This window comes from Anas acuta, chromosome 7, assembly GCF_963932015.1.
Source record: "Anas acuta chromosome 7, bAnaAcu1.1, whole genome shotgun sequence".
Taxonomy (NCBI): Eukaryota; Metazoa; Chordata; class Aves; order Anseriformes; family Anatidae; genus Anas; species Anas acuta.
In genome coordinates this window covers 21,481,419-21,496,295 of record NC_088985.1, presented here as the reverse complement: position 1 = coordinate 21,496,295, position 14,877 = coordinate 21,481,419, and the positions used below count along the sequence as shown (strand labels likewise).

The 14,877-nt window shown below is 42.0% G+C and overlaps 1 protein-coding gene and 1 long non-coding RNA gene across 2 annotated transcripts in view; both read right to left on the bottom strand.

Moving 5' to 3' along the window:
- The window catches only part of TNKS2 (tankyrase 2), a 28,649-nt gene extending 27,050 nt beyond the window's left edge, over positions 1-1,599 (bottom strand). The window contains exon 1 of the mRNA XM_068687992.1: positions 1,173-1,599. Coding sequence (XP_068544093.1) covers positions 1,173-1,377 — 205 coding nt within the window. The 5' untranslated portion in view covers positions 1,378-1,599. The remainder of the gene's footprint in view (positions 1-1,172) is intronic.
- A 1,622-nt stretch (positions 1,600-3,221) lies between these two features.
- LOC137859750 (uncharacterized) overlaps positions 3,222-14,877 on the bottom strand; it is a 38,245-nt gene continuing 26,589 nt past the window's right edge. Inside the window, exon 2 of the long non-coding RNA XR_011098511.1 lies at positions 3,222-3,965. This is a non-coding gene — a long non-coding RNA (uncharacterized lncRNA). The remainder of the gene's footprint in view (positions 3,966-14,877) is intronic.

The following is a 14,877-nucleotide window of genomic DNA, read 5'->3' as shown; positions in this document are numbered from 1 at the left end:
CAGGAACTGCTTATGCCCAACTACCAAAACTGAGTCTACTGCAGGTAGGCTGACAACAAAGAGTGATCTGAAGTAGTGGCAGAATCAAGAAATTACGCATTTATTCTACATCACGTTTTAACCAGAAACTTTCAGCATACCCTTCAGTCTCTTGAGAAAGGCTATTCACTTCTCTCTATCAAGTCTGAAGTAGACATAAGCAGGGCCACAGCCTCTCCCACTTACACACACCATCCTGCTTAGTGTCAGAAGTCCAACAAATATGTGAACTGACTTTTATTTATTTTTTTAAATAATAAGTTTTCCATAGATCTGAAACTCTGTTTTTTTTTAAAGCCAAACCAGATCACTCTTGTCCAGAAAAGTAAAGTAGATCATTACGTTGTATGAGAAACACCTCAGGCACAAAAAGCAAACTAACAAAACAAAAACAACAACCTCCTGCTTCTCCAAAAGGCTGTGAAGCGAACTCATTTAGAAATTCACAACTTATGAGTGAACAGGCAGGACCAACTTATAAAAAGATATAAATTGTTTTTACAAAATTGTTTTCCTCTGAGGATATTTTAAGTTGTCCCCTGGGCTCTGCTGCTGCTCAAGTATCTTAAACCTGTGAAATGCAGCTGTCCTACAAAGAAGGCTCTCAGGAACTTAGCTCCATTAAATCTGCTGAATGAGAAAAAGCGACATCTTAATTAGAAACCTTTTCCAAAATAACTCAATGAAGAAACAAGCATCTTTATCACTTATCCATATTGCTTAGCTAAAACGCAGCTGCTCCCTCCCTCACCCTTAGGGTCCTGCATCTCACACTGCAGTGCAACCAGGAGAAACAACACGACAACAACCGCCACAATCCAGCCTTTGTCTGAAAAGGTGGTAGACAATCTCCTGGCCAGCGCCCAGCAGAAGCAGTTGCTCTGTGATGTCAGTTATTTGCCTTTTAAGTGCTGAATTAACAAAGCCTGTCTGTTACCGATAAGGACGCGAGAACTTCGAAACCCAGCTCTCCGACCGTGGGCGAAACGCTAAAAATAAACGCGGCTGCCGAGGCGGACGGAGGCGGTCCGGGGGCCGCGACCCGCCGCCCAGGCTGACAGCCCACACACCACGGCCACCCAGCACCGAGCCCCGGCGCTGCCCGGGCAGGCGGGGCGGCCCCCGGCCGGTACCTGCGGCGAAGTGCAGCGGGCTGGACTTCCTGCCCGCCGTGTCCCGGCTGTTGACGTTCTCGGGCCGCACCAGCCGCTTCACCCGCTCCACGTCCCCGTTCCTGCAAGCCTCGAACAGCTCCCGGGCCGGCTCCGCCGCCGCCGCTCCGCAGCCCGGAGCTTCAGCCAAGGCGGCCGCGCCGCCCGCGCACCGCCGCCCCGCCATGCCGGGCCGGGCCGGGCCCAGCAGCCCGCGGCGCCCCGCTCACAGCCCGCGGCCCTCGGCGGCGGCGGCCCTCGGCGCAGGGCGCGGGGCGGGGCGCGGGGCCCGGCGCATGGCGGTGGAGGGGTGCGGACGCAGCAGCGGCAGCGGTAACAGCGGCAGTAACAGCAGCAGCGGCGGCAGCAGCAGCACCGCCGCCCTCGGCCTCGCTGCAGCAGGAAGGGGCGGGCACCTGGCGCAGAGCGCACGCGCCTAGCGAAGGGGCAGGCATGCGCACAGGGCGGCGCCATGGTGGCGCGGGGGCCTCGTGTGAGGGCAATGAGAGGTTGCAGAGCGGGCCAGGGCTGAACAAATGTTTGTTGTTGTTTTTTTAGTATTCATTGTTTTTTGTTTTTCAAGGCAGGGTGAATGAAGTTAACATTTATACTAATGATTTCAACCATTAACTTCGGTGTTCCAGTGCTCAGCAAAACATCAACATACCAAATAATCTGCACACAGTATTGCAAAATATTTTCTTAACCATATTTCTAGGGCAGATGTTATTGTTATAAATGAAGTCTCAACTCAATCTGAATTTAGGAATATTTATAAAAGGAATATTTATAAAAGGTATAAAAGGCAAGTAAACAGTGCTGGGTGTGCGGGGAGTCTACGCTCCACCAACACACACACACGAACATCAAACATTCTAAATATACAGAACATTGCTTTTACATACTAAACTCGAGTATGCCTATACAATCAGAAAAGGTAACAAACAATCCCTTAAGTTCCATGACTTAACAGTTTCCATTTCCATTCCTTTATTACAAACAAGTCTCCGTTTTTCATTTCTTTGAACAATACGTCTTGCTTTAAGTTGTCAAGCAACTCAGTTTTTGGGCCTTATGTATCCCGTTCTTCCCAGATCAAAGAAAAGCATATCCATCTCCATTTCAAGGCCAAGAGGGCCTGGGTCAAAAGGCACGTCCAGGTCACCAGGGGGCGTAACAGCAAAAGCCTTCGATGGCTGTAGCAGCGGAGGGGCCGATGGCACAGCAGTCGGATCAGTAGAGGAGCCCGCAGCTCCCTCACTGCCTGGCAAAGCACACGTTTGTGATTGTGGTCCCACACGGCTCTTTAAGGCCTCAGAGACTGCTCGCCAGGTGCCAAGCAATTCCACAACAACCTTGTCGTTTTTAGTTGCAGAGTCCCACACCTTGACCTCAATTTGGTCCCATGTTTCAGGATCATAAACTGTCTGACTGTTAATAAGGAGAATAAGCTGTAAGGTTACCGGGACAGTCTTTGTTCCTAAGGATGTATGATTCCCCATAATGTGCAGCTGCTTACCAGCAAGGGGCAGTTGTATGCTCAGGTCTGCTTCTCTCAGCTTGAGCTTCTTCCCAGCTCCAGTGTGCCTATTTCCAGCGACTTTCTCTATGAGCTTCTTTGAGCGGTTTGCTCAGTATGGCCGAACCTATCTTCATGAGGTGATCAATGTGCCTGTTCCCGTCCTGGTCTCTGTCATGCTTGCCTGTTCCTTTTCATTCCTTCTTTCTGCTTCTTTATTGATGACATAACTTCATCATCTTCATCGTGTTGCCTTTTTTTTTTTTTTTTTTTTTTTTTAAATCTTGAGGGCAGGCTCCCCTGTCCCCAGAGTAGTTCTTTTCAAAACAACTCTTCACTGGTCAAACAACTTTGCAAATAACAGCAACGGCAAACACCCAGAAACTTCCATGCCTTGACGCCTGGAGAACAAGCAACCCGAGACTGCATGGAGTCTCCTTCTTTGTTACCTCTCAACTCTTTTACGTTCCTGATGGCCTCATTGTTAAGAGTCTTATGTTATCATCAACCATGGGGCTTGCTGACCCCCATGGCCACACTCCCACATCTCCCCCTTTCTTTATTAATACCAACCATTTTCTCGACACGAGTTACCACTCCATATATAACAGAAGTAAATGGCGCAATCAAAGAAAAGCCTTATATATTTATGTAGTGAAATATGCTTATCAGAAGGAAGTGCTTGAATAATTACAAAATGGATATAATACAATATAAGTTAAAAGAGAGATTGGGATATACTTTACCAGTTCATGGTTTTGGAGAACAGAACATCTTTCTCTGTCCCATAAGGCTCACAAGCTAACTAGAAAGGGATTAACTTGGTAATATTTTAATTGTATTTTTCTACTGATGCTATAATATGTAAATAAAAGCACTTTGGAAAAGGTAGTTGATGAAGGTCACGAGTGCCCTGTTGCAGAGACAGAAAAGCACCACATCATCTTTCCTCTTCAAAATGTGGGCTTTCGAAGAGGTGGTGTCAGTGGGGATGCCAGTTGACCACAGGCACCTCCTGGTGTGGTGCAGGTGGGGAATGGGAGGTACTGTGTCTTCCCTGTGAGCCCTAGTCTTCTGGTGAGTGCATGTGCCAAAGCAACTCAGAGAAGCCTGGTGTATTTATTTATTACATCTGGCAAAATACAGGCAGTCTGTAAGTGGAAAAGAAATCACAAGAGACTCCTAAGAAATGCTTCTCACTTCACCCATGTAAAGTGTGTCATCTCCGTGATGTTAGAAGTGTGGAAAAACAGGACCTGTGGAGAGAAAAAATATTTTATTAGTCGTATTAGCATAGCTGGGAAAAAAAAAAAAAAAAAACAAGTTTTTGATGGCAGAAATAGCAAATGCATTGTCTTGAAATTGTCTGTTTCAAAGCAGAAGAAGGGGTTGTGTGTCTGTGGAAGCATAAATGTCTGTGTCCATACAAACACTTTGTGATGCCCAGGCCCTCTGAAGAAGTTTAGAACTATAACTTATTTTTACTAGTTCAATATAAACTCTAGCTATGTTTCTTTCTTTGGCAAAAGCTATTATGAAATGCTAATGGAGATAGATGAGAGTTTGAAGAAAACCTTGACTATAAAATGTATGCTATTTTGGATCTAAAATAGAGAACGTGTTTCTTTCTACATCACTATGCTAGAAATATGCTATTTTTTCTAAATCACCTATAGCCTAACTTTCTTTTCCAGTATGGTTTCCTGACAGGTGGAGTGTAAAACTATGGCAGGTCTCTGTGAATAGAAAAATATTTTAAAACATACTCCAAGAGCAGGATTCAAATAGCCTTGAGTTCAGTGAGTCAAAGACTTACCAACTTTCAGGATTGGCATACCAATCCTGAATCTGTCACCCTGACTTTTCAGATTCACATAACGTAAAATATTTTATTTTTATTTCTTTTAGGAGATAATAATCTGTAAAATTCAACGGTGTCTTTTGGTCTTCTGTTGGGCTTTTTCTAGAGAAAGCCGGGGCTGTGGCTCCACTGTTACCAGCATCATCCAAGAGGCTCACCATTAGCACCTCACAGGACCGTGACTGCCATTTTGGCGCTGTCATTTGTGATGTACCAGTAGCTCTACCTCTGCCTCACATTTATTTCAATGGCACGACCTGCTCTAATAGATACATTAGAGTATTTTTGTGGGTCCTGGAGCAATTATGTAGAAGCATGCTTGGTTGGTCGCTAGAGGGCAGGAAAGAAAAGGGGAGGTTGGGTACACTCGGCCTGGTGAGGCCTCCTCTTAGGCCCAGGGCTGGCCCGGCCCTCACCTCCTAGCCCTTGGCTCCGCGAGGACTTCGCAGCGCTTCCTAACTGTTTCCTTAGCAGTTTGCCTTGCTCTAGGATGAAAAGTAAAATTAGTAGGACACTTCGAGTGGTCAGACATTTAACTTATTGCCGAAGAATTTCAAAACCTACTTCTTTTGAAGTATTTCTGTGTGAGACTTGGCAAAACAACCAAACCAAAACTGAAATTCAACAATCATTAATGCTGTAGATCAGGAAATTATAAAATGTGTGTATAAAGAAATGAAGAAAATAATTTTGAAGAGAAGTAGCCTGTTTAGTTACTAAATTTTAAAAACTGAACAGAGACTTTATCAAGGCAAACTAGTTTTTAAAAATAGAGTGATCAACTTAATAATAAGAGCATACTACAAAATGAAAGCAGTACAGCTGTACAACAGTGGATGTAGGCACAACAATTGCTTTAAAGGAACTTAACTTTCTCCTTCCCCTTTGCATCCTATCTATCACGTATTTTGGCTGCTCATCTTAAACAAGCAGGAGCTAGTTCCTTTCCCCTGTCAGTCCACCTATGTAGTTACTGGTTTTGTATGAGCCAGCTTTGGTTTACCAGCAGGTGGAGGTAAAGTGGAAAATATAAAACATTGTTCTGGAAAAAAAAAAAAAAAAAAAAAAAAAAAACAAAACAAAACAAAAAAAAAAAACAAAGGGAAAACAAACAAACAAACAAAAAAATAAAATGAAAAGAAACTTGGAGATGCTGAGCGTGAGCATCGCAAATGATCAAATACATAGCTAAGTGGTCCCTCCAGGAGATGGGGCTACAGCTGCAGTGCTGACAAGCTGTAATGGTAGGCGACATAGTCATTTAAATGCTGTATCTGTGTATGCAGCAACCGCCAGAACAGTCCAACAACGTGGTGACCAGCTGTGAAGATGACAGTTCACATGATACATTTAGGGAAGATTCTTGTTAGCAGTAGGGAGAAGCTTGTGTTCCTGACAGCAAAAGCACAGAAAAGCATGTTGGAATTCATGGAAACTGAATTACTTTAAAAAAAAAAAAAAATCTTTTAATCCCGAATTGGATTCTTGTGATTTTAATCTCGAATTGGATTCTTTTGATGTCTTTAAAATTATTCCAATTCTCCCATCAGAGGCTACTAGGCAGACACATACATGGAGGGCTTAGTGGGAGCTTTTGTTTGTTTTTCTGTAGTGCCTCAAACATGTCTGAGAAGACAGAGAGCTTTTATAAAAGCACAAACTCTGCACGTACAAAACCTAAGTACGTGGACTGCCAGCTTGGGAACATGGCAGAGGCCTGGAGAATTGTTATTTGTTGTTAGGAAGAAAGCCACAAACAGCAGTAGAGGAGTAGAGCCAAAGATAGGCATTGACTAGGGATGCTAGCAAAACATATCCATTTATATCTCTGAGGTATGATAATAGGAAAAAGCTAAAAGGAAATACAGGCAAACTAGAATGCCTATTCAACCATGCCATATTCAGCTTTTCTGAAGATAACCAAAAGCAAAAATAAAGTTGGATACCTAAGTATCTTTGCTTAGAGTCTATCTAGAAATGACTGAGATGGGAAACAGTAATTCTCTTGGAAAATTCATTTTAACAGGAGAAAAAAATCAGAGGAGCTAGAAGTAATGAGAGAATTTCCATGCATTTAAATTGCAGGTCAAGTGACATTATTTGAACAGAATTTCATATTTATTTCCTGTCCCAACTGAAAGAAAAAAAAAAAAGGCTTTGGGCATGTTCAAACATTTTCACAATTTATCCTGGCATTTAACAGAAGTGCCCAGGTTGAAGTACTTTACCTCTTTCCACTGATCGTATAAGAAGCTTATACCTTTACATTGGATACCTAAATTTCTTGCTCATAGTATGTAATGTAAATACCATGCAGAGCATGCAGTGTGAAGAAAAGGAAAGAAGCAACTAAGCCTAATCATTTTTTTAAAAAGTGGTAGTGTGCTGCTCCAACTACTTGCATGTAGATTGGCAAAATGTTACTTCAGGACAAATCTATGAGAAGCAATTTCTCAAGAATTCAAATGATGGCTTCTTGGAACAGCTAGTTCCGTAATCTTAAAAAAAAAAAAAAAAAAAAAAAAAAAAGCTATTCTATTCTTGACTTAAGCTGAAGCAACACAGTTACTTGGTTCAAGAATTAACTGTAGTTTCATCATGAAGTGAAAATGATCAAGTCCAATGAATTTCAACATTTTCAATGGAAGGTTTCTACTGAAAACTTGGCATAGCACTGATTCAGAAGAGGAATTGTGATGAAAAGAGGGAATATGGTTAGTCATATTAAAATCAGATATGAAAAAAGACTGTGAAGTATATATTATGCAGATTATAACTGAGTGACAGTAACTAGGAAGTAAGTTCAAAAGGTTATGGGATTCAAACTCCAATGACCATAAATTGTCAGTAAAAAAACAAAACAAAACAAAAAAACCCACAACATTTTTTTAAAAAACAGGAAGACTATGAGAAGTGAATACAGTTAGTGTGCTAAGCATCATTTATCATGGAGCTAAACTAGCACGTGACAACTAGAAGCTTCTCCTTTGGGATTATTTTTTCAATATCTTACTTCTTACTGTAGCCAGTAATAATTTCTCAAGAAGGGCAAACAGATATCCTTGGAGGAAAAAGTTTTCTGATCCATTAAAACAATTCTTACATTCCTATATGGAAGGTTTAAAACCTGCATCACGACAGCTTGTGGTTGGGTTCTACTGCAGGCCACCAGATCAAGGAGAGCCTGTGTATGAGGAATTCTTGCTTCAACTACAATAAGTCTTGTGCTTGCACGCTCCTATCCTGATGGGGGACTTCAACTACCTGTATGTCTGCTGGGAAAGCTACACAACAAGCTGTAAGCAATCTGGAAGATTCCTAGAGTGCGCTGAGGATAACTTTGGTCCAGGTACTAGACAAACCAACCAGAAGAGAAGCATTACTTGACCTGGTGCTCACCAACATGGAAGAGCTCATTAAAGAGGTCAAGAGTGGAGGCAGTCAGGGCTGCAGTGACTATGCCTTAGTTGAGTTTGTGATCTCAAGGAATACAGGCCTGGCAAAGAGCAAAGTCAGGACCCTGAACTTCCGAAAACCAAACTTCAAGCTATTTAAAGACATAGTAACTGAGATCCCCCAGAACACTGTCCCTAGGGACAAAGGAGCTGAGCAGAGCTGGAGACTCTTTAAGAATGTTTTCCTTAGAGCCCAAGAACTTGCCATCCCCCTGCGTAAAAAGACAGGAAGGGAGGGCAGACAACTGGGATGGCTGAGCAAGGACCTGCTGGTCAAGCTAAGGCACAAGAAGGAAATGCACAGGCAGTGGAAACAGGGACATATGGCCTGGGAAGAGTACAGGAATGTGGTCTGTATGTGCAGGGATGGAATAAGGAAAGCCAAGACATGGATGGAACCGAGCTTGGCAAGGAATGCAAAGAACAACAGGAAGGGATTCTGTTCTTCCATTGCTCAGAAAAGAATGGCCAAGGAGATTGTACCCCCTCTGATGGATGAGAAGGGTGAACTGGTAACAACAGACATAGAGAAGGCTGAGGTACTCAACAACTTCTTTGCCTCAATCTTCACTACTAGTTAGGCTTCCCAAGGCTTTCATTTCCTTGAATCTGTAGATGGACACTGGGGGAGCAAAATCCCACCCACCACAAGTGAAGAGCAGGATCAAGATCACCTGATGAAACTAGACAAGTCTATGGGGCCTGACGTCATGCATCCCAGGGTTGCCAAACCTCTCTCCATCATATTTGAAAAGTCCTGTCAGTCAGGTGAAGTCCCTGGTGACTGGAAAAAGGGAAACATCACTCCCCTTTTTAAAAAAGGGTAGAAAGGAGGACCCAGGGAACTACAGACCACTGAGCCTCACCTCTGTGCCTGGCAAGATTATGGAAAAGATCCTCCTGGAAGCAATGTCAAAGCACATGCAAGACAAAGAGGTGATCCAAGACAGCCAGCATGGCTTCACCAAGGCTAAATCATGCCTGACCAATGTGGTGGCCTTTTATGATGGAGTGACTGCATCAGTTGACTTCTGCAAGGCTTTTGACATGGTCCCACATGACATCATGGTCTCCAAATTGGAGAGAGATGGATTTGATGTGTGGGCTATTCAGTGGATAAGGAATTGGCTTGAAGGTTGCACCCAGAAAGTGGTGATCAGTGGATCTATGTCCAAATGGAGGCTGGTGATAAGTGGTGTACCTCAGGGGTCTGTCCTTGGACCATTACTGTTTAATATCTTTGTTGTGAAGCACAGATGAAAGCACGACAGACACCAGCAGAGTCAGATCATGCTTCACCATTTTATTTCCCGAATAGCCTAACTTTTATAGTGAACTTTACAGGGGTGGACAGTGTTTCACACAAGATTATTGGTCAAAAGCACTCAGACAAACCGTTAAGAAAATAACACCACCTGCAAGAAAAGAACCCCCCTTTTGATTAGAAGTTAGGAAAACAACCCCCTTTGTGCTTAACAGTCACGTAGGCCTAGTCCTTGAGGCCAGCTGCTGATAACAATATTTTCTGAGTTCCTTAATTGGGTGATGTGGGAGTCATTGCTGTGGGAGCTTCTCACAGTTACTCTGGCAGCTTGGTTTGCTCGGCTACAGCAGGCCCTGAGATTTCTAAGGCCTACCCCTGGTTGCTTATGTCCACGTCCTGTATGCCAATTCCCAACATATCTTCATCACCAACATAGACATGGGATCAAGTGCACTCAGCAAATTTGCAGATGACACCAAGCTTAGTGGTGTGCTTGATATGACAGAAGGAAGTGATGCCATCCAAAGGGACCTGGGCAGTCTTGAGAAGTGGGCCCACATGAACCTAATAAGGTTCAAAAAGTCTAAATGCAGGGTGCTGCACCTGGGCCAGGACAATCTCAGACATGAATACAGAGAAGGAGAAGAACTCATTGAGGCCAGCCCTGCAGAGAAGGCCAACTGCATCCTGGGCTGCATTAAAAGAAGAGTGGCCAACAGGTCGAGGGAGGTGATTGTCCCCCTCTACTCATCCCTTGTGAGGCCCCACTTGGAGTGTTGTGTCCAGGTCTGGGGCCCCCAGCACAAGAAGGATGTGGAACTGTTAGGGTGGGTCCAGAGGAGGGCCACAAAGATGATCAGAAGGCTGGAGCACCTATGTAGACAGGCTGAGCGAGCTGGGGCTGTTCAGCCTACAGAAGAGAAGGCTCCAGGGTGACTTCATCACAGCCTTTCACTGCTTAAAGGGGGCTTATAAAAAGGATGGAGAAAGACTCTTTACTCGAATAAAGAGTTATCTTATCAGTATCCTATCTTATACTGATAGAACAAGGGGGAATGGTTTTAAACTAAAAGAAGGGAGATTTAGGTTAGAGTTTAGAAGGTTTTTTTTTCACTCAGAGGGTGATGAAGCACTGGAACAGGTTGCCTAAAGAGGTTGTGGTTGCCCCATCCTGGAGGTGTTCAAGACTACATTAGATGAGGCTCTGAGTAACCTGATCTAGTGGGTGGCATCCCTGCCTATGACAGGGAGTTAGAACTAGATGATCCTTGAGGTCCCTTCCAACCCAGACCATATGATTCTATAACCCACTAAAGGCATTTGTGTTCCTACATGAATGCCGAGTGGGCAGTAACGCTGTATTTAAGGGACTAATCCTCACTGCCATTTAATGTGTTTGTCACATGAGTAAATTGGGGACAGAATCTATTTATCAGACCTCTCAGATCAAAGCAAAGTAATGCAACACAACAGCTGGTTATAACTTCGATGTAGTTTGCAACTGGTCCTAATGAAACCTAGGAACTTTTTGACCTGGACGGGTCAAATTAATTCTATGCTTGAACTTTCTTAAAAGCAAACTAATTTACAGAGTGAAATACAAGTTATGAATTTAGCTTCATTCTGAGACTCTGAAGCTTAGGTCTCTTATTTTTGTATGCCTAACCTGGTTAAGCATGTACAAGAGAAAAATCTTCCAACAGTTTCAATGATGCAATGCAAAGGGTTTGGTGGGTTTTACACTAGAGTATATTCCTACAAAGATTCAGTGAGTATTTAGCACAAGGAAGTTCACTGAAACATGATAGCAAACTAACTCCTTATCTATAGTAGGTTTCTTTGCTATTTTGTCTATATAGGCTGCAAGAAAATAATTGCATTCATTCATTGACAGAATATTAATGCTATGCTGTAAAAGTCTTCTATCAGCTACAAATGATGATACCTTATGAAAGTTCTAACTGTTCAAAAAAAAATATTTTTTTTTCATTTGGATTACATTTTACATGCAGGTTCATGGAATTGTCATGTAGACAAGTGGAATACTCCCCTTTCAGCTGCCCACCAAAACCTAGCTATGAAACACCTTAAAAGTAAAATGTCTTGGGCAACTTGGGCCACACACACACACAAATGCTTAAATCAACTTTAAATTTGTTTTCCTCATTGAAAGAAGAGTTAATAAATACCGGTAGTCTTTGTTTATAGCCAATATTATACATTTGAAGGATGGGATAACATTAGCAAATCATTTATTATTACTATCTGTCACAGTTGAGTAATGTAAACAAATGGCAATGTACTATTCATTTAGGTAGAGAGACAAACTTTTTCTGGATTTTTTGATTTTCTTGATTCTAGCAAGAGAGGGAAAATTTTGACACTTTTATTCAAACAGTTTGTTCTAGGATTATATTTCTGATTCATTTATTTCTGTAATTCCTTATAGCAACTGCAAAGTTTCTTTTGGATAGATTATCTCAAAACCTTATATATTGCCTAATCACAGTAATTTATATCTTTATTGATGCATGGAAAAATCATTTTTCCATTCACTGTGGAAAACCACTGACTTTTTCTTGTACTGAACTTGATTGTTGAAATGTTACATTATGGTCACTCTCAACATCATGGTCACACAGTGAAATAACCCAGCCTAAAAATAGCAAATAGTAGTGCTTGTATTTCACCTGAGACTATGATTATTTTGTATGGTATGTACCCTCTGTGCACTTGGCCAGTACACCCAGTGCTTAACACCTGATAATTCCTCTTTAAATGACAACGCTTTTCAGTGTAATCCTAAATGTAATCCTTTGCAATGTAATTCTAAATCCTAAATTGTTTTAGATAGTCAGGAAATACATTTCAAAGTTATCAATTTTGGATTTTAGAGGTGACTGAATATATTTCTACAAAATTCCAAAATAGGCCCTTTTTATTTTACAGAGCTACTTAAATGTCAACCATTGCTGTTAAGATTAAGTTACATAGAATGTCAGTTCGACAGGAAGGTAACTTGGGGATAAAACTAAATATATCTCAGGTTCCATCACTCTGGAGCCCCTCCAGGAGAGCGAATAGTCTTTCTTCTCCCTTTCCTTCTCAGTTCTTTGCTTCATCTGGCCAGGATCTTTACTCTTCAAGACGAGGTCTCAAGGTACTGGCTGAAGGAGTCTTCTACCTCATTCTTCCATACTTTACCCAGTACTTTACCTTCTAGGTCTACCTCATCACCCAAACAATTTCAAAACAGGAAAAGGAACAGCTGAGTGGGAAAATATATTGGTTGTGGAGGACATGACTAATAAGATCTTAAAACCTTAAAGACATCTGAAATGCTATCAGTGCACACAAAATAAATGTTCTATAGGCACTTAATAGTGAAATATCTTTCTCATGGTAGGTTTTCCTTCAAAAACAATCTCAGCAATGATCTGTTTGTTGTTGCCTGGCTAGACGATGCAGCAAAGCTTTCTTGATACTGTCCACGTATGGAAACTTCAGTGTGGGTCAGAATAGTCCCTTCAGGACATCAGTCCTAGCCATTTTTGTGGCCCTCTTAGCTTGTAAACAACAATCCTATGCAGCAGATAAGCACATGACAGAAGTTGGCATTGTTTGCTTTTGTTACCAGACACTTCACATTACAGTCATTGAAAAAAATCTATGGAAACATGCTGGTTTCTAAGAATCTTTAACTGCAGAGAAACTAAACATTTTTTATAGTTGTAATCTGACACAACTAGCAAAGCCTCTAGTGGCAACTGTGTACTCAAAGTGGTGCAAAACTGGAAATTATGGCAGCGTACATAGAAGGGTACACAAATGCTCTGTGACTTTCTTTACTGTTCAGGCATTTGTGACTGTAAATAATACCTAATAATTCTATTAGGATTATGTGTTTACCATTCTAGAGCTAGATTAAGTGATCTGAAAGATGACTGCTTGCTTTATTAAGTGTTTGAGTGATCATTGTGCAGACTTTTCTTATCAGGACAACTGATACATGCTGGCCCTCACACTATCATTTTCTTCAAGACAGAACGATCACAGTGAGAAATCATCAGAACGTTTCAGGAATCGTCCAATATAGCTAAAATAGTTTATATAAAAATAAACTTGGAACTGAATAAAATCATTCTTTTCTAAGCTATTCTTATTTGATAGTTACTCAGGTAACACAGAAGGAGCAACTGGTCTCAGAAAAAAAGTTAAGTTCACCTTACAGAGGGTAGGAAGTAATTATAAAAGTATTCATGCCACTTGCATTGCTGAGGAAAGCTATGGGAAACCATAGTAGCTAAACCTAAATTAAGCATGAAGGGCTGTCCTGGGGCCACGCTATTGTCAGTACGATGCAAACTTGCAAGCCCAGGCTAAGGGGTGGCACGAGCTGGTCCCGCACAGCACTGAGGCCCCAGCACCTGAGGCCACCAGGACTGCGGCCTGCAAGCAGCTTGTGAGGGAGTCTGGCACTGCTGCGCTGGCTCTTTCAAAACAGTACATGGACAGCTGTTTTGTCTTTTTTGTTACGTAGAGGTAATTCACCTCTAGAGGTATCAATACAGTATTATACGGTAGAAGAGTTAACTCATGAATGAAAGAGGAGTTCAGTAAAAGCAGGACTGCTACAGGCCTGAATGCTACAGCCACCCAACAGTTACGGCCTAGTGTGACCTTGCTCGCTATTATTGTTTGTTTGAGCATAAGAAATGCTCGCACTCCAAACTATGCTCCAACACAGGCCAAGCTCATCGTGTTATTCAAGCTAGAGATCTGTTTGTATGCATAGAAGTCAGCTTGGGACACCACTGAAACTCAACCTGTAGGACAGAGAAGCCTAAAGAACCAGATATATCCTTTAGTTACTGAACCACTTCAAAAATATATTTCTTCTTTACAGAAAACCAAAGAATCCAAGATTGTGTTTGTATTTTGAAATTGCCTGGTTACTGACTTTTTTAATGTCTAAGTTAAACCTTGTCCAAGTACTTTAGAGGGAGGATTTATTGCCAGTTATTATTATTTATTTATTTTTTGGCTAGGTGCCAGTGTCCTCTTTTAAACTCATGCTTCTGCTCCAGCTGATCCCAACACAAATGTGAAGGCTTACGTGACTTCATACTCCCCAGACAGAGCTCCCAAACTTGCATTGTGTAAAAGCTTGATATAGCACCTCTGTGCCTATATTGGGAGGAGTTATGTAAGGCATCTAGACATGTGGTGTGGTTATTGTAAGTACTGGGAAATTCAGCTGCTTTCTTTACTACTGATGCCAGGCACTCTGATACATCTTGGAACACGGCCTGTGCCATTTGGAAACCCTGCATCCTGCCCACTGTTCAGAGAAAAAGTTGTGTGAAGAGAAACTATCACAGACACGATGTGTGTCGTGTCAACACATTTCAAAACAGAAATTTAAAATCAGTGAAGGACCTTGATTTTTCAGGCTAAAATGGTGCTCATTTTGATAATGTTATATATGGAGTGGTAATTCGTGTTGAGAAAATGGTTGGTATTAATAAAGAAAGGGGGAGATGTGGGAGTGTGGCCATGGGGGTCAGCAAGCCCCGTGGTTGATGATA